This window comes from Orcinus orca, chromosome 13, assembly GCF_937001465.1.
Source record: "Orcinus orca chromosome 13, mOrcOrc1.1, whole genome shotgun sequence".
Classification (NCBI taxonomy): domain Eukaryota; kingdom Metazoa; phylum Chordata; class Mammalia; order Artiodactyla; family Delphinidae; genus Orcinus; species Orcinus orca.
The window spans coordinates 7,782,930-7,805,319 of NC_064571.1; the positions used below are offsets into that span (position 1 = coordinate 7,782,930).

The following is a 22,390-nucleotide window of genomic DNA, read 5'->3' on the forward strand; positions in this document are numbered from 1 at the left end:
GGGCTCGAGGTCCATGTAGGGTTGTCACCTTCTCTGCTGCCCAGTGGTACCTGCGATGCCTCATCCCCAGAGGAGCTGAGAAGCGGGCTGTGGGGTCCGCCTGGCTGCAGAGAATGACGGGGCTGAGAAGCAGATGCTCATAGATCCAAAATCCCATCTGGCACAGGAAAACGAGCAAACAGAAAACCTTGGCTGTCAAGATTGTGATACTTATTACAAGTTTGAAAAACCTATTCAGGGCTGCATTTGGCTGGACCCGTCTGCCCCCGCCAAAGCAGGGGTTGGGGAAGAGGAACGCACGGAAGGCCAGCTTAGGTTTTGGTTGTCTCAGCATGTTTGTTACCCTGCTGCTCAGAACCGTGCCCCGTCGTGGCTCTGGCGCAGTAGAAGTGGAACGCCCGTAAATGTTTATACTGACATCTCACCACCCCAGCTGGTCCTCATCCCAACCCAGGCAGTGCCAGGAGAGGGAATGTTATTAACTCTGTTCTGTCGGGAGCAGCGTGATTAGATGACTAGCCCGAGGTCGCCTGGCTGGCAGAGCTGCCAGCAAGTCCCGGGTGTCAGAAACAGATGCTTCCTCTCCACACCGTGGATGGGAGAGGTGCCCATCGTGCCCGTCCTCTGCTCATAGATGATGTGCGTGCTGCCCAGAGACACTTTCTTTCTGGCGAGAGGAGGGTGATGAGCAGGCAGCCATGCTAGAGTCTCCATCTGGGTGCGGGCTGAGCAGTGGGTCCCCTGCTTCCAGTTCCTCGGGAGGGTCCCAGGGGGTGAAGCTGCTCTGAGGGCCCAGAGCGGGAGGCAAGGTGTGGGTGGCGGAGGTGGAGCGGGTATCCGCATCCTTCCTGCTGTCCTGGCCAGAGAGCCCAGGCTCGGGTAGGTGCCGCTTTGTTCCCTGCAGAGCCTCTGCTCAGCATCGGGGTCGGGGGGGCACCCTCTGGAGCGCACGCTCCGTGCCAGCCTTCCTTCTGCCTGGCCTCCCACCGTAACCCCTTGGAGCTGCCAGTGGCTCAAGCTGGATGTGCTCAAGCCAGGCCCGCTCCTCAGCTTTGTGTTGACCTAATGTGGGTTCCAGTAGTTTGAAAACATGAGCCACCGTCCTAAAGGGGTTTCCACATCGAGGATTTCCTGGAGTAACAAAAGGCCAGTCACACCTTAGGAACCTGCAGCTTTTGAAAAGTCTTCTGGGGATTTCACATCTTCCCCTTCTGGAATCCAGGGGAATAGCGTTGTGCATCTTGGCAAAGCTAGCTTAGGTGTCGTCACAAACATCCCAGTTATGTTGTGTTAGCAAGCAGATGCCAGCTGGAAAATGTTAAAACAACAACAACAACAATAACCTATTGCAAACACTTCTCTGGGTGTTTGCTAAAAAGAAGGAAGGAGGGCACTGCCCTTGTGCAGAAGCCTGGGTGACTCTATAAAGTCTAAAGACAGGTCTGAAATCAGGAACTTTTCAAAAACACCAGCCTCAGTGCCCTCAGCCTTTCGGTCATTTTCACATTTGCTTGTGAATGAATCATGACTACCTTGATCTCCTTTCCTTCCTAAGAGAGCAAGAACTGACTTTGTGGATGGTGGGGAGGAAGTGGACCAAATCTAGATTCCAGAGACCTTTCGGAAGAAAAATAGCACGAGGCTGTGACTTACTGCCAAGCCAGGCAAAGCCTCCTGTAGGAGTGGGATCAGAGCTAGCTCTGGGGGTGCTAGTGGAGCCCTGGAGGTGTGGGCTGGAGGGCAGCCGGCCAGTCACTCAGGCCCAGAGTCTGATACGTAAAATGGCAGGGGCTTGGCTTGACCAGAGCAGGGAGTGGGAGAGACCATTTAAAACGGCAGAATAGATTGTCTATTTTATGTATAGTAGTGTGTCTATGTTAATCCCAGCCTCCTAATTTATCCCTCCCCCCACCTGAGAATCTGAAAAAGAATAGATACATGTATAACTAAATCACTTTGCTGTACGCCTGAAACTCACACAACATTGTAAATCAACTATACTCCAGCATAAAATAAAAATTTCAAAAAGACAAAAAAAATAAAATAAAAAACGGCAGAATATAAGACTTCAAATTTAGCTGAAAAGTTTGGGCGTTATCCTGTCAGCTATGGTTTGCTGTTGACCGTGGTGGGATGATAGGAATCATGTTTTAGGCAAACCAGCCTCTGCCTTTGCTATGAGGGTGCATCCCTGCAGAGAGAAGGAATCGGCCGGGGACACTGGCTCTGAGGCAGCACAGGGGGTCAGAGAGGGCAACAGCTTTGCCCTTGGGCCACTTATTAGCTCAGCCTTGGCCAAGGCAGGGACCTCTCTGAGTTCCCAGTTCTCCAGGTGCAAGCAGGAAATAATAATCCTCTCCTCACTGGAGCCAATCAGGGAGTTAGTGAGGTAACCATGTCGAGCACAGAGCATGGCAGACCCGGCCGATGCTAGTCCCCTTCCCTTTGCTTCACTCTGTAGAGCAGTGTCCACTGGTTTCTAGCTTGGCCTCGAGAGCCTCAGGCAACGTTTATTTTAGGGGCATAGCGGCCTCAGTTCTGCTGAAAGCTGAACTTGGGAGGCAAGATTCCAGTAAGGGAGGATTAAGAAAAGACAGCTGTGTGTGAATGTCCACTTGAGTGCCAGCTTTAGAGACATTCTGCTTCCCTTAAACCTAATTAAACCTTGAACACGATGGGGAGGCCATAGGCTTCCTAATACTCGTCCTGATGATGCTGTCTTTTGTCCACTTTATTCCTCTTAGAGAGCACAGTCCGAATCCCTGAGCGATCTGACGTGTACCCCAGAGGAGGAGGAATACGACGAGAAGCCGCTACCCAAAGCCAGCACGGAGGAGAAGCCCAGTTCTGGGCAGCAGGAGGGGGGACAGGACAGAGGCGCTGAGCCTGGGGGGCAGGCGACCATGCTGCCACCTGTGGGGCCCCGTGCGCGGCGGGCGCGCCTGCAGCACTGCCCGGCGTTCACCGCTAGCACCGAGGATGAGAACCCCCCGGGGGAGAACCCCTCCAGCCTTTTGGCCACGCCGGGGGTCATGGAGGTCACAGAGCCCGTGTCGAGCCCACACCCCCGCTCGGAGTCCCCGACTTGCCCAGAAGGCTCCCCGCACCCTCACCCTAATCCCGACAGCGAAAACCCAAGGGAGGAGCTGTCCCTGGAAACCCGGTGTCCCCCCGGCGGGGACACAGCAGACGAGGTGGTTTGTGCTTCGGGAGACGTCGAGGGTCGATTATCTCCCTGCATCCCCGAGGGGGACACGACCCCTCCCGAGCCCGGACCCATAGCCACCTGGGAGACGCCCTCTGGTCCCAATGGGCCAGACCACACCGGTCCGAAGGAGGTGCGACTGACTCTGGACGCTCCGGGTCCCGAGGGCGCAGGGCCAGCAGCCCCGGCCCCCAGCCCGCCGGCCCCCAAGAGCTGCTTGAAGCACAAGGCCTCGGCTGCGACAGCGAACGCGAACCTCGGCGCGGCCCCCTCACCGCCTGCCTCGGAGTCGCCTGCAGAGGCGCCCGCGCCCCGATCCCTGGACCAGGAGGCGGCGCCCCCGGAGCCCCCCAGGGCCGAGCGGGAGGGATCCCCCACGGAGGCGGCGGCGCCGGAGCGCAAGATGGAGCGAGGAGGCCGCGAGGCGCGGGCCGCCAAAAAGTTCTCGGTGTCGTCGGGCCGCGAGTGGCCGCGCGCGGGGGGCCGCCTGCTGGAGCCCCGAGGCCCCGCCGTCCGGCTGCCGCTTCTCAGGAGCGGTCCGGCCTGGAAGAGCGAGGCCGCCCTCGAGGACCTCCCGGCGCCCGCCGAGCCCCAGGGCCTGAAGCCCGGTCCTCGGAAGCCGCCCGCCCCGGCCGAGCGCGGCTCTCCGGACGCGGCCACCGCGGACCCCGGCCCAGCCGCCCGGGAGAGGCCCGCGGGCGGGGACGGAAGCCCCTTCCCGGTCAAGCTCCGCTCCACGTCTCTGTCCTTCAAACACAGAGAAGCGCCCTGCCCGGAGGGGAGGGGAATCAAGAGGTACAGCGCGGAGGTCAGGCTGGAGAAAGGAGGGCTGACCTTGCTCTCCAGGAACGACAAGGGTCCGCCCGGGACGGGCCCCGCCGCCCGAGGCGCCAGGTCTCCCAACGAGCCGGGGAAGGCGAAGACCCGGTCCACCGAGCAGCTCAGCTCCAAGCCGCCCCTGCCCAGGAAGCCGCTACTGCAGACCCTCACCCTCCCCCAGCTGCCCGCGCCCCCCGACGCCAGCCCCCGGGACCCCGAGAAGGTAGGGCCGTCCGCCGACCCCAGGAAGGAGAGCCAGGCGGCGGAGAGGAAGTCGCCCCACAGGGCAGCTGGTAAGAGGCCCGCGTGGAGCAGCCTGGGGAGGGTGTTCGCGAAGGGTCAGGGCTGTGGGGAAATCAGGTCAGTGGACGTCCGGCAAGGTATTGATATATAAATGCATTGGGTAAAAACCTTGCCGGGGAACTGGAGGAAAAGTCAAAATTCCTGTTGGTACCACCAACATGTTTGATCAAGAGTTAGGAATAGAGACTGGGGAAGGGAAACAAATATCAAGGTTTTGTGTAAGTTCTGAGAAGTCAGGAAAATGTGGAAACTCGTTTCGCAGCGTCTTCCGAGAGGAGCTGGGCCTCTCAGTGGATCACTCAGACACTTTTTCCTCCAGAAGGGGTATCCCTCCTGGGTAATGTGTGCTCTCATGGGTGGAGGCCCTCCTGGGGCCTCACCTGGTTCTTGGTTATAAATGAAGCATCTGGCTCCACTGTCACTTAGGTTCATTCTGACCTTTTCCCCAAAGGAAGAATTTCATCCTGTTTAATAATAATCAGGCTTACAGGGCCCAGCCTCACACAGGAAGAGTCCCCTCTATTGGAGTCCTGAGTCTTCGTAAAATCTGAGTTCTTCATCAGGTGGGCCTGAACTGTCCCAAAAGGGAGATGGTGTTAAGATTGGGGCAGAATGTAAGAATCTTGTAAAGCAACTGTCTTTTAAAATGAGCAGAGACAAAATAGATGACCTTTCTCTGTCTTTGACATTTGTCACTCTATATAGTGTTTCAGATGGAATCTGTTGGAAACGGGTATTTTCAGTGGAGCTAAAGAATCTCTCGTTGTTGGTTTCTTTTACTGATGGAAGTCAGTGTACCAAAATGGAACTAGACATGCAAGTCGTGTGGGTGTGGGTGTGGGTGTGGGTGTGGGTGGGTGCGTGTGTGGGTGTGACGGGAGCACTAAGGAGAAATTTTCCATGGCAGATTTTATACAACAACACAACTTTCAGGATATTTTAAGTGGCTGCTCTAAGTTCAGGACTCTGTTTAATCACTGCATTGTGGAACGGAGAGGAAGTAGAACCCAGTTCTCTCAGGGACCCCACACCCTAAAAGGAGGACGAAGCACACACACGAAGACAGGTTTAAAGACGTTCTAGTCTTCTGTGTCTTCTTCCTAGGAAGTTAGTAAAAGTGCAGTGTATAAAGGGCTCTAAATTCTTAAGGCGATACCCAAAGATGCAGGCGATTCCAGGGAGAAGTTTCGGGAAAACGCCCCCAGAAGAGCCTACACGTGCAGCCTTCCTGATCCAGGCCCCTTGGCTCCGCTGCGATTTGCTGTTGCTGCTGCCGCTACATTAGGGTCATCGGTGAGGGAACTTTGGGGGAGGTTCAAGCTGTAGCTGATTATCCACTCTGCAAATTTCCAGGTTATTGAAGCTGTTACAGAGTGATTCAAAACGCCATTGCAATAGCCAGGGCGGAGGAGGGTGCAGATAAAACCCTGACGTCAGCACCGTCCGCCTTCGTGAGCTAGAATTGAAGATGTCTCTCTTGCTGAATGAACAGAACTTAAAGACAGGATACTCAGCTTCACGGTCAGATCTGGAAAAGAAGCTTCAGAGGGCGAAGCTCGACACGTTGATAATTTATAACTTCCTCAGCTTAAGCTGTGAGAGTCAGGCTTTGTTCACTGTCAACTGGCTGGAATGGTCTGTAGTTAGAGAGCTTCTGTTTTTTCTTTTGATTTGTAAAGTACAATATAATATTTATTAATGGCTTTGCTTAAATAGAAGAGAGTTGTGTTGTCCGACTTAGCACTCCCTAAGCCACAGAAGTAACCGACTCAGATGAATTCTGGAGTGGAAGAATCTAGGTTGCTTTAGGGGGCAAGGGTAGTGATTTTCATTTCGATGCAAAGAGAGGAGATAATTCTTACATTCTCTTGGGAAACCGACCCTCCCAGGGTGGATGGTATTTGAGGGCTGCTGTCTGGTGCCCCCTGGGACCGTGGGGTCTGGGGGCTGTCTCCTGCAGGCCAGATCAGAATCTCAGAGCCCCAGGCTCCCAGAGCCCATCAGTGAAGCAGCCTCCACCCCTTCCCCAGACCCTGGGTCTGCTTGTGGTTCAGTTCGTTATTATTTCTGCTCTCACCCTCATGGCTCCCAAATTATAGCAGCTGAAGGCAATTAAATTCGTGTAAAACATACAGATAATAAAACGTTGTAATAACAGTATTACCCAGTTTTCCAGGAAGGCCTAATTACTGCTGTTTATTATCTTGTGGTGGCAGGCGCTTTTAGCCAGAGCTCCCAGATGGGCTGCCATCTCCCCTGCCCCCCTTCCAGGGGTGCGCAGCATACAGTTGGGTTATGGAGGTGTCCCAGATGGGCACAGTTCCATCTCCGGGACTCCATCTAGTTTGTCCCAGCACTCCTGCTTCTTCCCCCACCTGTCCCCTACACCCTGTCTTCCTTCCTTGAAGACGGAGAAACCCCGGGGGTGTGGGATTCAGGGAGGATAAGATGGTTGTTGGCAATAAACAGAGGAGCCCAGCTTGCTGACCGGGCTGAGCCTCACAGGGCACCTTGGGGTGGTCGCTGTGAGCCCAGTATGTTTGTGCTCGTTGATGCAAAGGAGACCAGTCAGTCTGCGCACTTGCCATAGGAGGTGAATGGCCCTGGGTTATCAGCCCTGTTCACGTGTGCAGACGGTCCCCATCCTCCTGTGGGGCCAGTCCGTCCCAGTCTAAATCACCAGTCTGGAAGCAGCTTCCTGCGCTCAGGATTAGAATTGGAACAGGAAAAATGGTGAAATACACAAAACGTACAGAAAAAAGTAGTCGTCCGTAGGTCCACTCTCTGGATGTTATCCCTGTTGGCCTTCCTTCTAGTCTCCTCTGTGTGTGTGTGTGTGTGTGTGTGTGTGTGTTTTATTTTCTAGTGGTAGACACTTAGATATTTTGGAGAGTAGCTAGACAAAGCACTGTTCTCACCAGGGGCCTCATTTGATCACCAGCCCCTGCCTCTAGTCCATGCTCGTTCCCTCCAGACCAGGCTGGTGACAGTGGCACACCAGGTCCTGGAGCCAGTCCTCACTCATTCATGCATATTCGTTCTTCCAACAAACATTCATGTACTCCTGCCATGCACACTGCACTGTGCTGGCCCTAAAAGGTGGTCAGGAAGAGAACGCCAGCCCTGCTGTCCGGGAGCTTAGGGGCCCGGGGAGGCAGGTGGCGGCGACTGTAGGTAGATGCCCATCTTTCTTTGGATGGCAGGGAGATTTTCTGGAGGAAATGAGCTCGAAAAGACTGTCACTGTCTCTAACGACAAAGTTATTTCAGCGTATTCAAGTTCATTTGAGTAGAATACAAGGAGTTTGGTGGGATTTTGTGTTGGTTGGTTGTTTGTTTTTTTTTTTTTGTATATATATACAGGTCTTTTATTCTTAAAGAAAAGCAACTTTGTTCACACCTGCCCTTCTTTTTAGCCTTATCCATACCCTCATGGTCCCTTCCTGGCAAGTGTGGTCCACACCCTGGGCCTCCATTTCCCCGCCTTTCCTGTGCTCCTCAGACTGTGTACCTCCACTCATCCTCGCTTGCCTCCCAGTGCGATCACTCTCCTCAGCTAGGACACCGCCGTAGCAGAGCCCGTAGTGAAGCCACACCCCCTCAACAGTTGTGCTGGTGGTCCTGCAGGTTCCCTTCCCTCGCCACTCTGCCCCTCAGGTGGTCCCGGTCATAAGAGTGCAGAGCAACGCAGAGGCTGAATCCCAGCTTTCTAGCCAGAGAATCTTGGGGTGTGAAAAACCACAGAAGGGAAACACCTGAGAAGGGTCCTTCACAGACAGGTATGAAATCCTGGGCTTGGCCCTGAGATGCACCTGCAGATCAGCACAGAAGAACCTTTGAGAATTTTAACAGGACCAAGTCTCAACATAATACTCAAAATGTCTAGGATACAACCCAAAATTATTCAACCTACAGAGTACCATGAAAACCAAAAGAATTCTCAAAGAAAGAGGCAATCAACAAGCATCAACCCTGAGATGATCCAAAGGTTGGAATTATTAGAAAAAGATGTTAAAGCAACTGTTATACCACGGTTCCAACATGTAAGGGTGAGCACTCTTGAAACAAATGGGAAGATTCTCTGTAAACAAACAGAAGCTATTTTTAAAAGCCAAAGAGAAATTTTAGAACAGGAAAATATAACAGAAATTAAAAATTCACTGGAAGAGTTCACTAGGAGAATGGAGATGATAGAAGAAAGGGTCAGTGAACTTAAAGATGGATCAATAGAAAACATCCTGAACACAAAGAGAAAAAAAGATTTTTAAAAAAGCCTTGGGGGCCGGAGCAACAATATTAAAAAGTCTAACATTCATGTCATAGGAGTCCAAGAGAAGAGGAGAAATAGATTTGAATAGAAAAAAATACCTGAAGAAATAATGACTGAAAACTTCCTACATTTTGGAAAAACAAATTTACAGATCCACGGAGCTCAGGCAAATTACTTTTGCACCCTTGTAAAAAATGTGGCCATATCGTTTGGTTTTACTTCACCTTTTCAACAAATGGTTGTGGAGCATGTGAACATCCATATGCAAAAACGTGAACTTTGACCAAAGTCTCACATCATATACAGAAATTAACTCAAAGGATTCACTGACTTACAAGTAAAATGAGGGGACTTTCCTGGTGGTCCAGTGGCTAAGACTCTGCTTCCAATGCAGGGGGCCCGGGTTCAATCCCTGGTCAGGGAACTAGATCCCACATGCTGCAGCTAAGACCTGGTGCACCCAAATAAATAAATATATATTTTTTTAAAGGTAAAATGAAACTATAAAACTTGTAGGAACTTAGGAAAAAAATGTTTGGAGCATAGGACTAGGCAAAGAGTTCTTAGACTTGACATCAAAGCATAATCCATGAAAGGAAAAATTGATAAATTGGACTTAAGAATTTAAAACTTTTGCTCTGCCAAAGACCCCATTAAGAGGATGAAAAGACAAGCTATGCGTTATGAGAAAATATCTGCAAACCATATATCCAGTGAAGGACTGGTATCTAAAATATATAAAGTATTCTCAAAACTCAACAGTACAAAACCAAAAAATACATTAGAAAATGGGCAAAAGATATGAATAGTTATTTCACCAGAGAGAATATACAGATGGCAGATAAGCACATGAAAGATATTCATCATCATTAACCCTTAGAGAAACACCAATAAAAACCCATAATGAGATACTTTCACATTAGTATCTCATTTTAGCCATGTTAGAATGGCTGAAATTAAAAATGTTGATAATACCATGTGCCCAGGGGGTTGCAGGACAACTGGAATTCTCACTCATTGCTAGTGGAAATGCACAACAGTACAGTCACTTTGTTTTTGTTTTTATTATTATTTATTTATTTATTTGGCTGTGCCAGGTCTTATTGTGGCCAGCAGGCTCCTGAGTTGGGGCATGTGGACTCTTAGTTGCGGCATGCATGTGGGATCTAGTTCCCTAAATGGGGAGCTCCCTAAATGGGGAGCGTGGAGTCTCAGCCACTGGACCACCAGGGAAGTCCCTGGTACAGTCACTTTGGAAATTGGCAGCTTCTTACAAAATTAAAAGTACACTTACCTTATAGCTCACCAATCCCACTTCTAGGTATTTATCCTAGATAAAGGAAAACTTAGGTTAACCAAAAGCCTGAACACAAATGTTTATAGCAGTGTTATTCATAATCACCAAAAACTAGACACGACCCAAATATCCCTCAACTGGCCAGTGGATAAACAACCCACACAATGGAATATTAGTCAGCAGTGAAAAGGAATGAACTGTTGACACACACGATAACGGATGGATCTTAAATGCATATACTAAGTGAAAGTAGCCAGTCTCAAAAGATTATCAAGTGTATTATTCCATTTATATGATGCCTGAAAGAGGCAACAATACAGAGACAGAGCAGATCAGCAGGTGTCAGGGTTTGGGAGTAGAGGGTGGGGTCTGACTACAAAGGGGTAGTACCAGGGAATTTTGTGGGGTGTTGACATTGTTCTGCAGCCCATTTGTGATGGTTGTTAGAAGAATCGAAGCATGTGTTCAAACTCATAGAACTGTACGACAGAAAAGATGCATTTCACTACATGCAAATTTTAAAATAATCTTTTAAATGGCACAAAAAATAGGTAGTAGCCTCCTTTTCACCCACCTCTGAACCTCTCTAATCTCACACACACACACACACACACACACACACACACACACACACACACACAAGGAACCACACTAACAGATTCATCCCAGCTCTTTTCCCATGGCCATTGCAGTCGTAGGTACATCAATGTTGATATATAGGCACAGCAATCCTTTCTTAAAAATCACAAAAACGCATGTTGGCTTGCAATTAGATATTTTCAGTCCACAAGAAAGACTGGGCATCTTTTCTGATCAGAATGAGCCACTTGTCCTCATTCTTTTTAAGGGCTACAGAGTGCATGTACCATATTTTATTTAGCCATTCCCCTACTGAAGGGAGTTCCAATTGTTTTGAGGTTTTTCCCTTTTGCTAACAGTGGTGCAGTCACCCTCCTTGTTCGTTTTAGCTGTGTGTGTTCACACAGTTGTTTCTCCAGGCCAGATGCTTTTTTGTCTTCTTCTTTTTTTTCTTTTTTGACTGCGCTCTGCGGCTTATGGGATCTTAGTTCCCCGATCAGGGATTGCACCCCGGCTCTTGGCAGTGAAAGTGTGGAGTCCCAACCACTGGACGGCCAGGGAATTCCATATCTAGGCTAGATTCTTAAAAGTGGGTTTTCTGGCTCACAGAGCTTGTGAAGTTTTAATTTAATACACAACTTCAGATGACTCTCCGTAAAGGTCGTACCAGTTTACACTTCCAAGAGCAGAGCAGAGACTATTTCTCCGCCCCCTCATCAGCACTAGGTGTTATCAGTCTATTTTTAATTTCTTTTTTTTTTCAATCTGATGGATGAAGAATGTCAGTCATGTTTTACACCTTGGTCAGCAAGTCCTGGTCATCCTAATGTGACATGTCTTTATCCACCTGCACCCAGGCCAGCCCTCAGCAACCTCTAACCTGACACCTGCAGCACCTCCTCCCGCAACTCTCTCCTCACTCTCTCTTCCCAAGTCATGGGTCTAACAGCGGAGCTTTCCTCTTTAAAACGTCCCGATGCCTTCCCATTATATTTAGAATAAAATTCAAAGTCCTGCGTGAGGCATTTAAGGCTTCTTAGATTCTGGCCAAAATCAACATTTCTGCCTTCCCAAGTCCATCTCCCACTCCTTCCCTCCCTCTGATATCTCCAGCCCCACCCCTGCCACCTGGTCCCTGAGAACATCAGGGGCTTTGATCCTCTGCAGTGTCTGTGCCTGGGGGAGGGGCGGGGCTCCTGGCCTGCAGTGGGTGGCCCTCAGCCGTGTGTGTGTGTGTGTGTGTGTGTGTGTGTGTGTGTGTATGTGTGTGTGTGTGTGTGTGCGCGCGCGCGCGCGCGCGCGTGTGTGTGACCAGGTGCTGGGACAAGGCTGGGAAGCAAGCCAGGCAGGTGCTGGGTGGGGAGATTGAAGAGCCTGGGTTTGGAGGCTTGACTCTGAGGTGCACCCCTCAGGGGCTGTGGGATTCGGAGCCAATGAGTTTCTCAACCTCTGTGTCTTAACTTCCTCCTTTGTAAAATGAGGTTAGTAGTAACTCACGGGGCAGCAAGAGCATTTTCACTGCCAACTGTGATACAGTCTCACATGGTACAAGTCGTACTTCCCTAAGGAGGTACCGAAACCTCCTCTGGGCGGCGGAGACCAGCGAGCGGGCGTGGACTCTCCTGTCCCGGTTCTGCTGCAGGCACGGCTGCGTAGACGTGAGACCCCAGAGAGAACGTGTGCAGAATACTGTGGGAGCCACGGGCCACCACCACCGCCCTGAGTGTACACAGGGGTCCTAAGAGGGGAGAGGAAGAGAGAGCGTTTGCAGGGGTCACAGCTGCAGTTCTGTGAGTCCTCAGCTCAACAGGGTGGCACCAGGGGAGCCTCCCTCGTCCCGAGAGGGCCTCCCACGGGACAGGGACAGGGCACAGGGACTCTGGGGACAGGAGCCGGTGTGGGTGGAGGGGAGCTGAGCTAGCCGGGGAGGGTGGGTGGTGGGTGGGAATCTCTCAGAGTCAGTTTGGGACTCTGCCAGACGCACCCAGGACACAGCCCACCTGGACAGTGGCAGGCGCCGGTCACAGGAGAGCTCTGCCTATCCCCCACCCCCTCCTTCCCAGACCCCCAGCCCCTGGGGAAGGACCCGCCCCCCACCCCCAGCTCAGATGTCCTGCATTCGAGGAGGCAGGAGACAACCCTGACTCAGCCCAGAGGTGACGCCGTGTTCTGAAGTGACCGCGGTGAAACTTAGGTCAAAAGACTTGCCCAGAGGCACCTGGCATGTGACCCGGGGGGCTGGGGGGAAGCGGCATTTGGGGCCGTATAGACCATCTTTGCGGCCAGTGTCTTCACTATAATGCTCTGTTGGGGGGTTATCAATGGGGGGTGGCTGTGTGCTCCGGAGGACACGTGGCAGTATCTGGAGACGTGGTCGAATGTCACAACTACAGTGCAAGGAAGGGAGATACCACCAGCATCGAGTGGGAGGAGGCTAAACGTCCTACGATGCACAGGACAGGCCCCCAGCGCCCCCCAGCAGAGAATTATCCAGCCCCAAGCCTCAGTAGTGCCAGGGTGAGTAACAGTTGCTTGTTACTCCATGATAAGCAATGATGGGAAGGCATGACATGTGGGAAAGTTGTGGGGTCATTCCCCTTAATATGATACGGTGTGCGATGTAGTGAATGAAGGTTAGGGATCCAGAGGCCTGTGTCCAGTGCCCCCTTGGTGACACACTGGCCATGTCACCCTGAGCAAGTCCTCTACACAGTGAGACTCTGTGTTTCCGTCTCTGAAACGGGGATTGAAAGTATTCTACGTTGCAAGGCGAGTTGTGAGGGTCATTATGAATGTGATACTGCTCTGAAAACCGAGACCTAGTAACCATTAGCTGTTAACGTTTCTTGAGTGATGAATCGGGGAAAGGTCCCTACCTGTCTGGGGTTGGGAGGGGGAGGTGTAATAGAAGAGGGCAGATCCAAGCTCCGTGGACAAGAGCCGTCCCTCCACTGATTGGCCACCCGGTGGCCACTCGAGACAGAATCCCAGCTGTTCCTGGAGAGCCACCGGGAATCCAAGGTGGGGTGACTGTTTACATTCTGAATTGTAGGAGGATGCCGTGTAATATAATAGTTTCATTACTCTTCCTCCTTTGCTGAGCTCAAAGTTATTTTCGAATTACAGTGCCTTTCCATCCCCATCTGCTTATAAGGTCCCAGTTATATCACCTGGCAGGTAATGGAGACCAGCTGTCTCTGTACTCAGAGAAGGACTTTGGTCATTGCCTTCTGCTTGGAGACGGTCTTAATTGCATACACAGTGGTGCGTGAGCAAATGGACTTTCAATCTAAGCTCCTCCATCACAAGTCTGCACCCTTGGAGCCTGCCGCTGGCTTCCTGGTCGCCACCGTGAGGTGTGGGGTTCAGGCTGGACACTGGGACAAGGTCTGCCAGCCTTCACATGCTGAGGCCCAGGCTTAGCCCCTGAACTCAAGCAAAGAGCTTGGCCAAGTGTCTGACCCTTGGGCCCCACCCCCAGTACACGTGTCTGCCTGTGATCAGATGCCCGGCCCTGCACATGCAAATCAGGTCAATGAGTAGGTCAAGGGAAGGTAGATTTCAGGGGAGCTGGGGTGACGAGATCCCAGCAGTGCCTCCTGACTTAGAAGGAGGGAAAGGGGTAAGGACCGGTTTGCCCTGGTGGCGGAGAAAGAGACTCTCAGATGCAGTGGCTCTCCTCCCTGAGAGCTGCATTTGGCCACTGAGTTTAGAGAGGCAGGTTCTCTGCCCTTGCTGATCTGTGGTCTTATTTAGGAGAGGAAATGGAAGCAGGAAGAGGGATTCAGGGTAAGCCATTGGAGAATGGAAAAGCAACAGTAGGGGGGTGCAGGGCAGCAGTCGAAAAAGCAGGTGGTCCCGGAGGGAAGTGAAGCGGATGGTAGGGGAGCTGGATCCTTCTCCAGGTCACTGTCCAAGCACCGCGTGAGTTGTGATTCTCTTAGAGTGGCTTTTGTGTTTTTGTTCTGGTTTTTTACTTTTGATTGGAGAATGATATACATGCAGAGACGGGCACATGCTGCTCAATGAATTTTCAGACACGGAACACACTCCAGACCAAGAAACAGAATGAGACCAGTGCCCGGAGGCCCCTCGGTGCCCCTTCCAGTGGGCTCTAGAACTCGTTCCCGGACGGTGGCCACGTGTCAGCAGTGGAAGGACCCCTCTATCCCTGGTCGCTCTGGTAGGAGAGCCTGCGTGCCTGCGCTGGAGGGGTGCACTGGGTTAGAGACATCCTTCCTCTCCGTAGACTCAGCATCTCCCACGGGGCCTGTGCTCACCCAGTACAGTTGATTCTCGTTTTTCACGGTAGCTGTGTTCTATAAAGTCGCCGCAGACACTGAATTAGCGAGTCGTGAACCGTCGCTCCAGGGGGAATAAAGGGTTAGGTTCCTGTGAGCGCGCAATCACATTTTTCTCAAGTGATGGATACATAACCTTGTTTTATGTGTGTTTCTGTTTACAGACAGCTTATTTGATGTGTATTGTTGATTCACGAGCATCCAACTCCCAGCCAACAACAGTATAACTCACACCTGAGCGACGCTCGTGTGACACGCGTGTCTTCTCCATAACACACAGCACTGCCTTCTCGTGCTTAGGGGCCCCAGACAGCACTTCAGTAGATATGGGGCTATGTTAGACAGTAAAATCACCAAGAAAAAACACAAAAGTGCAAAAAATGTGACCCTAAGTACACTGTGAAAGGACCCTTGTTTACAGCCTGAGAGCAGAAACATGAAAGAAGCATCCCCTTGTTCCACATCCGCTGGGAACGTGTTCATCCCAGGACTCAAAGTTTTCATCGCTCTGTGCACGTCTGCAAATGACCATGAAGGGTCAGGACTGTTGATCTGGGGGGTTATAAATACGTTTTAGCGAGTAGGCGAATTGTCAAATACAGAATTCCTGGACGAGGGCTGACTGTGTTTGTTGGATGAACAGAGGAAGGAATGGTAAGTTTCCTTCGGAGGTGGAGCGGGGACACAGCCGCGTCGCCATTATTAAAAATGGGGGCTTTCTCTGCCAGAAACCCTTTCTCATTCTTAAAATGCTCGGCGCGGCTTTACAGATGCTCACGTGAGCGTTAAAAGCCCAAGTTCTCTGGTAGCACCGCACGGCCTGCCTCACAGCCAGAACCGATACAGCGCGACAGCAGGCTTTGCCCGCTTGTGTAGATCAGGAGCTGTCCGTGTAAGGTGAGACTGACAGTAGATCCATAAATACTCTTAAAAAAACCTTCAACTTTCATACAGGAAGCCCGCAGTGTGGGTGAGGCCCATGTGTGCCCAGGGTCCCCTTCCCACCCCCAGCAGTCCCCTCAGTGTCTCTCCGGGCACACGGTCACCTCCGTGTAAACCAGGGTCATGGCAGAGGGGCTGGAGGGGAGACAGAAACAGGGGACGGCTCTGGCCTCAGCTCGTTGTCACGAATGCTAGCGATGCTTGCACTTCAGAGCAGAAATCTTAGCAAACTCGGGCCTCTCCGTCCACAGAGGACATTGTGAAGAGCTGGGAATGAGCCGTGGAGATGCATTTTTTAAAAATTTTTTAACATCTTTATTGGGTTATAGTTGCTTTACAATGGTGTGTTAGTTTCTGCTTTATAACAAAGTGAATCAGTTATACATATACATATGTTCCCATATCTCTTCCCTCTTGCGTCTCCCTCCCTCCCACCCTCCCTATCCCACCCCTCCAGCCTGTCACAAAGCACCGAGCCGATATCCCTGTGCCATGCGGCTGCTTCCCACTAGCTATCTACCTTACTACGTTTGTTAGTGTGTATATGTCCATGACTCTCTCTCGCCCTGTCACAGCTCACCCTTCCCCCTCCCCATAACCTCAAGTCCGTTCTCTAGGAGGTCTGCGTCTTTATTCCTGCCTTACCCCTAGGTTCTTCATGACAGTTTTTTTTTCTTAAATTCCATATATATGTGTTAGCATACGGTATTTGTCTTTTTCTTTCTGACTTACTTGCATTTTTAAGATGACAACGTAACAAAAGAGACTTGAAGCTGTGTGCCAGGGTGTTAACACAGCTCTCTTGGGCTGTGTTGATTTATGAAGAACTTTTTTCTCCTCCTTTCTACTTCTGCTTTCTGAATTTGTACATTGTGCATGTGTATTTTTAGGAGCAAGAAAGATATTTTCTGAAAGGAAGAAGGTTCTTTAAAATTGCTGCTCCAGAAGCGGCAGCATCTACCAAATATTTGCGAGGTGTAAGAAGCCTGCCGTCCTACTGTAGGTTAGCTTAGGGCGGAGTGTCTGCTTTATTTTCTTAGCCAGAGGGCAAGAACCGGTGGTGGTTTACGTTGTACAGCTCACTGCCTCTCACTCAGAAGACGGCGTTCTTTTTGTTTTTAAGTTATTTTTTCAAGTATAGTTGATTTACGATGTTGTGTTAATTTCTACTGTACAACAGAGTGATTCAGTTAATACATTTATATACATTCTTTTTAATATTCTTTTCCATTATGGTTTATCACAGGATTTTGAATGCAGTCCCCTTTGCTATACAGTAGGACTTTGTTGTTTATCCATTCTATATATAATAGTTTGCATCTGTTAACCCCAATCTCCCACTCTATCCCTCCACCACCCCTTGGCAACCACAAGTCTGTTCTCTATGTCTGTGAGTCTGTTTCTGTTTTGTTGATAAGTTCATTTGTGTCATATTTTAGATTCCACGTATAAGTAATATCATATGTTATTTGTCTTTCTCTTTCTGACTTACTTCACTTAGTGTGATAACCTCTAGGTCCATCCATATCACTGCAAATGGCATTATTTCATTCTTTTTTATGGCTGAGTAATATTCTGTTGTGTATATACACCACACCTTCTTTATCCGTTCATCTGTCGACGGACACGTAGGTTGTTTCCACGAGGAGACGTTGTTCTTGACGAGTCCCAGCTGTGTCCTGGCTGTCACAGGGGGTGTAGATCCCTGTTAGAGTCCCACCCTCGGGGTCCCCAGCCTCCTCTCCCCACTATCTGTAGGAACGCTGCCTATGCCCTGTTCCATACAACTTTCTCCAGTGCGTTGTAAAATACTCTTTTTGGCTCAAATGGGTCATCCAACTGCATGGCGTAGGAATTCATCAGAGCCGTGTCAGTGCCGTCATGGTCAGAGTGACACCAGTGCCAGGAGCCCGACACTGAGCCCCCCGGGGGCCGGGGAGCCAGCTGGAGCGCTGAGATGCCGGGGCCGCCTTGGCCTCGCACAGCCAGCCACCATTTGCCTCTGATTGAAAGCCCAGGATGGAAATGTTGTCTCCAGTACACTTAGTCTTGACTGAAGCATTAGAATATCTTGTTGACTGAAGTAGTGAGTTTCAAACCCTAGTCGAAGCCCTCTCTCCAGTCTCCCTGTGCTGCAGCAAAGGCCAGCACGTGCTGGGTATTGCTGGGAGGACCGTGTGACCAGACATCTGGGGCCAAAAGAGAGCAGAGGGCACGACCAGCCACTGAGCATGGAGGAAAGATCTAAGAGGAAGTGAAAGGGCCCCTTTAAGAGAAGTCCAGAAAGACAGATTGTGAGGACCCTCTGGAATGAGGGATGGGAAATGCAGACTTTCTGTAAAATACGCAGCCACCCAGCCTGCCTTCTGTGTGCCGGGCAATCACTGGGTTCTCTAGACAAGAAATAAAATGTAAAATTACATTGTAGATAAGCTGATATTAGAACAGCACTTGGTATGTAGTCTGTGGCGTGTGTTTGTTTAGTAAATAAGTTCTAATGACCAGAAGCATATGTCAGGGCTTCCCTGGTGGTGCAGTGGTTAAGAATCTGCCTGCCAATGCAGGGAACACGGATTCGAGCCCTGGTTTGGGAAGATCCCACGTGCTGCGGAGCAACTAAGCCCGTGAGCCACAACTACTGAGCCTGCAAGCCACAACTACTGAAGCCTGCGCGCCTAGAGCCCGGGCACCACAACGAAGAGCAGCCCCCGCTCGCCACAACTAGAGAAAGCCCACGTGCAGCAACGAAGACCCAATGCAGCCAAAAATAAATAAATAAAATAAACAAATTTAAAAAATAATAATAAGGAAAGCATATGTCAGTGGGGTGGACCGTCATCTGGCAGATGTGTCAGGGCAAATGTCTCAATAGAGTTCCAGAGGATTAGGAGGGAGAGTATGTCCAGCTCAGTGACCAGAACAGGCTTCATAGAGGAGATGGCATCCGGGTGCCGACTTGGTGGACGTGAGGGGGTGATCCTGGTGCCAGTGTCCAACTGCAACCGAAAGCGGGGTCTGGCTGCTCTCCTCTCAAAAGCCATTAAAGAGGCCAGGTTGGTGGAAGGGAAAGTTTGCTTTATTTTGGATGCCAGCAACTGGGGTAGGGGGCACCTGTCCAAAGGCCGACTCCCCCCCACTGACAGTCAGGGGGCAAGAGCTGTTATAGACAGAGCACAGGGGCTACACGCAGAAATAGCACAGGCAGCTCTGACGGTCATTGAGAAATTGGTCATCAGTGGTCTGACCAGCGTCATCTTGATTATTTTAGGTACAGTTAATCTTTAGTTTTGGGGTCGGTTTGTTTCCATGTCTTTGAGGCCAGTTCTTGGAATATGGCAGCTTGTGTCATGGAACTTCTTCCACCTGGTGAGGGTTTCAGTATCTATAAGACAGCTCACAGGAGACAGCTCAGAATATTATCTGTAGCCCTTGAGGAGGAGCTATAGGTCCTTGGCTTTGCTTACTGACTCAACTATTACATTTGGTCCCCTTTGACTGCTTTCCTTTGTTTCTGCATTTTCTCACTTCTCAGAGTAAACTTATTCTTTGGCTAAAGGTTTTCCACAGACAAAAGGCAGGCGGAGGACATGGGGGCAAGGACCACAGGGCCCTGATCCAATTCACAGCCTGTCCTGGACCACAGCCTCCCTCCTCGCCCCCCGCCTCCAGCCCGCTGTCCGCCTGCTCAGACTTACTCCTCACGCAGCCTCCAGAGTATACCCAGGGTTTAAAGCCCTGTGGCTCCCCGTTACAGACAAGAAAAAGGCCAAGAAGGCCCCCTCGGTTGGCCTAGCCTGCGTTGCAGCCCCTCTGGGCCGGCGTGCTGGCAGTTCTGTCTTCTGCCCGCTCCACGTGGGAGGCCTTTCCTTACCCCTCTGCTCAGCCTAGAAGGTTCCTTCTCCAGGTGCCAACCACAGACAGCATCCTCAGGTCCTACCCACCGGTGTTACCCTGTGTCTACACAGCACGTTGTGAAGTGTAGCGTTTTCCAGTTTCCACTGAGTGACTTGTTTTTGCTTCGTCTCCTCCACTGGACTTGGAGCTCTTTGAAGAAACAGGTTTTTTATCTTCTTTCTTTTATCTTCTTTATCTTCTTAGCATTTAACACCATCCTGCCCATAGCAGACAGTGAGTGAATGAATGAATGGGAGGGAGGAAGAAAGGAAGGCGGACGGGGAGTAGAAATGCTGGGCTCTGGCTAAGAATAGACGTAGGGCTGGATTACACATTTGGAAGCAATCTGAGCAGACCTGAGTGTTGAAGGTCAGGAGTGGAACAGAGAACATTTGGGGAAGAAGAGAAAAAGGCTGAGGGTTGGGAACAAGGAGAAATTCCAGGTTTAGGAGCAAGAGTCCAGCAGGGACCTGCAGAGGGGATGCCCAAGGTGGACAGGCCTCCAGGATGGGTTATATGGCCACATCCGAGCTTCAGGGGTAAAGGAGCCAGAGGACGGGAGAGTCCTCTGATCTGTGGTCCAGGGGTTGGGCGGACGGAGAGCGTAGCGCTCACGTTGTGTCAGGATCCAGGATGAGCTGAAGAGACACGGGCAGGAGCCATTGGAGTTGAGGGCAGAGGAGGGTCGAGAATGGGGCTCCAAGGGGGTGGCGAGGCTCCTGGAGATGTTTTGTTGTTGTTGTTGTTTTGAGCTGTGGGAGACCCAAGTGTTTTGCAAAGCAACGGGGAAGTGGTCAGAGGCCAGGGAGAGCCTGAGAGGCCGGAGGGGACAAGGGGGTAAGTTGAGGAGATGGAGCAGGGTTTGCAGGGGCCAAGGACAGGTCAGTGCATGTGAAGCCCAAGGTTTTTCTCCACCTGCTGGAAGGCCAAAGCTCGCAGGGCGGTGGCTCTGTCCCTTGCCCTTCCTTGGTGACCAGGGGACTGGCAGAAGAGGACTTCCGTGTTGAACTGGAGGCAGAAGCCAAGCCAAATAGAGTAAAATTCTAAACAAGCCGGAACAAGGGGTGCCATCTGTCAGGCCACAAAGAATGAGGGCGCCGACTCGCCCGGGCCTCCCTTGCGTGTGGCTGTGACCCGGGTGTGGCCTGTACCTGCTGGCGGGGCTGCCCTGTGGACACGGGAAGCAGGAAGGAGCCGGGTGAGGATGGAGGTAACCGTCCACTTGCTTTGTGGGCTGGCTGGCAAGTATTCAGAGAGGGCAGCTCGTGGGGAACCCTTGGATTCAGGGTGCTTTCCAGAGACCTGTGAGAAGCCACTTAGTTAATCATTCCGTTTCCTTGAAATGTTTTGGTTTTAAAGGCATTATTTCTCTTCTCTCCCGAACATCAAGGAAAACAGCCACGGCTTACTTTTGGTGTCAGTCTCCACAAGGGAAGGTTGTGCTTATAATTTCTAAAAGAAAAGAGAAGACGAACGTCCCGAGTCAATCGGGTATTGGGTAGTATGTACTGGTCTAGCGTGACAGGCCTATATTAAAGAAACCTGACCTTATTATGTACTGACTCTTATCTCATTCTCTAAGGTATCCAATAGGAGGAAGGTGACTTTAAAATGTGTGTATAGGAGCAGTTGCATTTGATTCTTTGTGGCTCAGACTGGAGGAGCATAATCTCTTTGATTTGTCTTTAACTGAGAAAACAAAGTCCCTGAAAACAAAGTACTAGTGTCACCAGAGAGGCTCCCAGACCTCCTTCCCTGCCACTGTCTCCCAGAGCCCCTGTGCCGTGCTCTCTGGGTGGGAGAAGCCACAGGGGGGCTGAAGGTGACTAGGATTGTTTTGCATAACCTGTGTCTTTACCCACAGAGAAGGCAGCAGGGCCTGGGACCGACGGCCAGCCCGCGCCGCCCTGGATCACCATCGGGCGACAGAAGCGGCGAGGGGCCCCGGAGCAGCCATCCAGCCAGGAAGACAAGCCTGGGGCCGGAACCTTGAAGTCTGACACAGGAAGGCCAGCCAAGGTGCCCGAGAGAACCCAGGTGCTTAGAGCAAACATTCCCTGTCCCTGTGGATGCAGGGGAGAGCCCCTGGCGGGGCTGGGACCCGGGACCCCACGATGGCCTCATGCCCTGCACGGTCATTACGGGGACCGTCGCCTGTGATGACTGTTGCTGTCTGCCCTGTGCATGTGCTGGGCGGCTAAGGCGTCAGAGAAGCCATGGATCACTCAGGCAGTGGAGACAGCCCTGTGCTCCCGGCCTCCTTGGCAACGTAGCTCAGCATCTGGAGAGATGGACCGGGGTTAAAATAACTTCTCAGTTGGACGCTAGGCGACCATGTCAACAGCTCCATCTCGACTCATTTTGCAATAATGACCGAGTTCTGCTTTTGCTGCTATGCTGGCCACCCGCTGGGGTCCTTATTCCTCACCTAGGACTGCAGGGCTGGAACCTGGGGCTCCCTTTTACACTCCGGACTGAAAACAGTGTTACCAAACCCAAACGACTGCGCCTAGAAGCAGGCTGAGACTCACAGCTTTTGTGTTCCCCCAGTTGCCATGGTAAATCCCAAAGCACATTTCAGCCATGCGGGGAAGTGAGCCCGAGCCTGCAGTAGAACCTGCTTCTCTCCACTTTAACCAAAACCACAATCGTACCCCAGCTTGGAAACCCTCCTGCAGGCTTAGGGAGTTCATAAAACAAATATTCACCAGTGACCCCGGCATCCATGATCATACCAAGTGTCATAAAAGTCTCAAAAACTATTTCCAAACACAGTTCATT

The 22,390-nt window shown here is 51.2% G+C and overlaps 1 protein-coding gene across 7 annotated transcripts in view; it reads left to right on the forward strand.

Annotated features, from left to right (window-relative positions):
- CRACDL (CRACD like) overlaps positions 1-22,390 on the forward strand; it is a 121,357-nt gene that overhangs the window by 96,488 nt on the left and 2,479 nt on the right. For all 7 annotated transcript variants that reach the window (XR_004475660.2, XM_033401831.2, XM_049696205.1 and 4 more), the window contains 2 exons: positions 2,745-4,317; positions 21,474-21,646. Coding sequence is in view for 6 of the 7 variants with exons in the window: in XM_033401831.2 (XP_033257722.1) it covers positions 2,745-4,317; positions 21,474-21,646 (1,746 nt within the window). In the remaining variant the exon portion in view is untranslated. The remainder of the gene's footprint in view (positions 1-2,744; positions 4,318-21,473; positions 21,647-22,390) is intronic.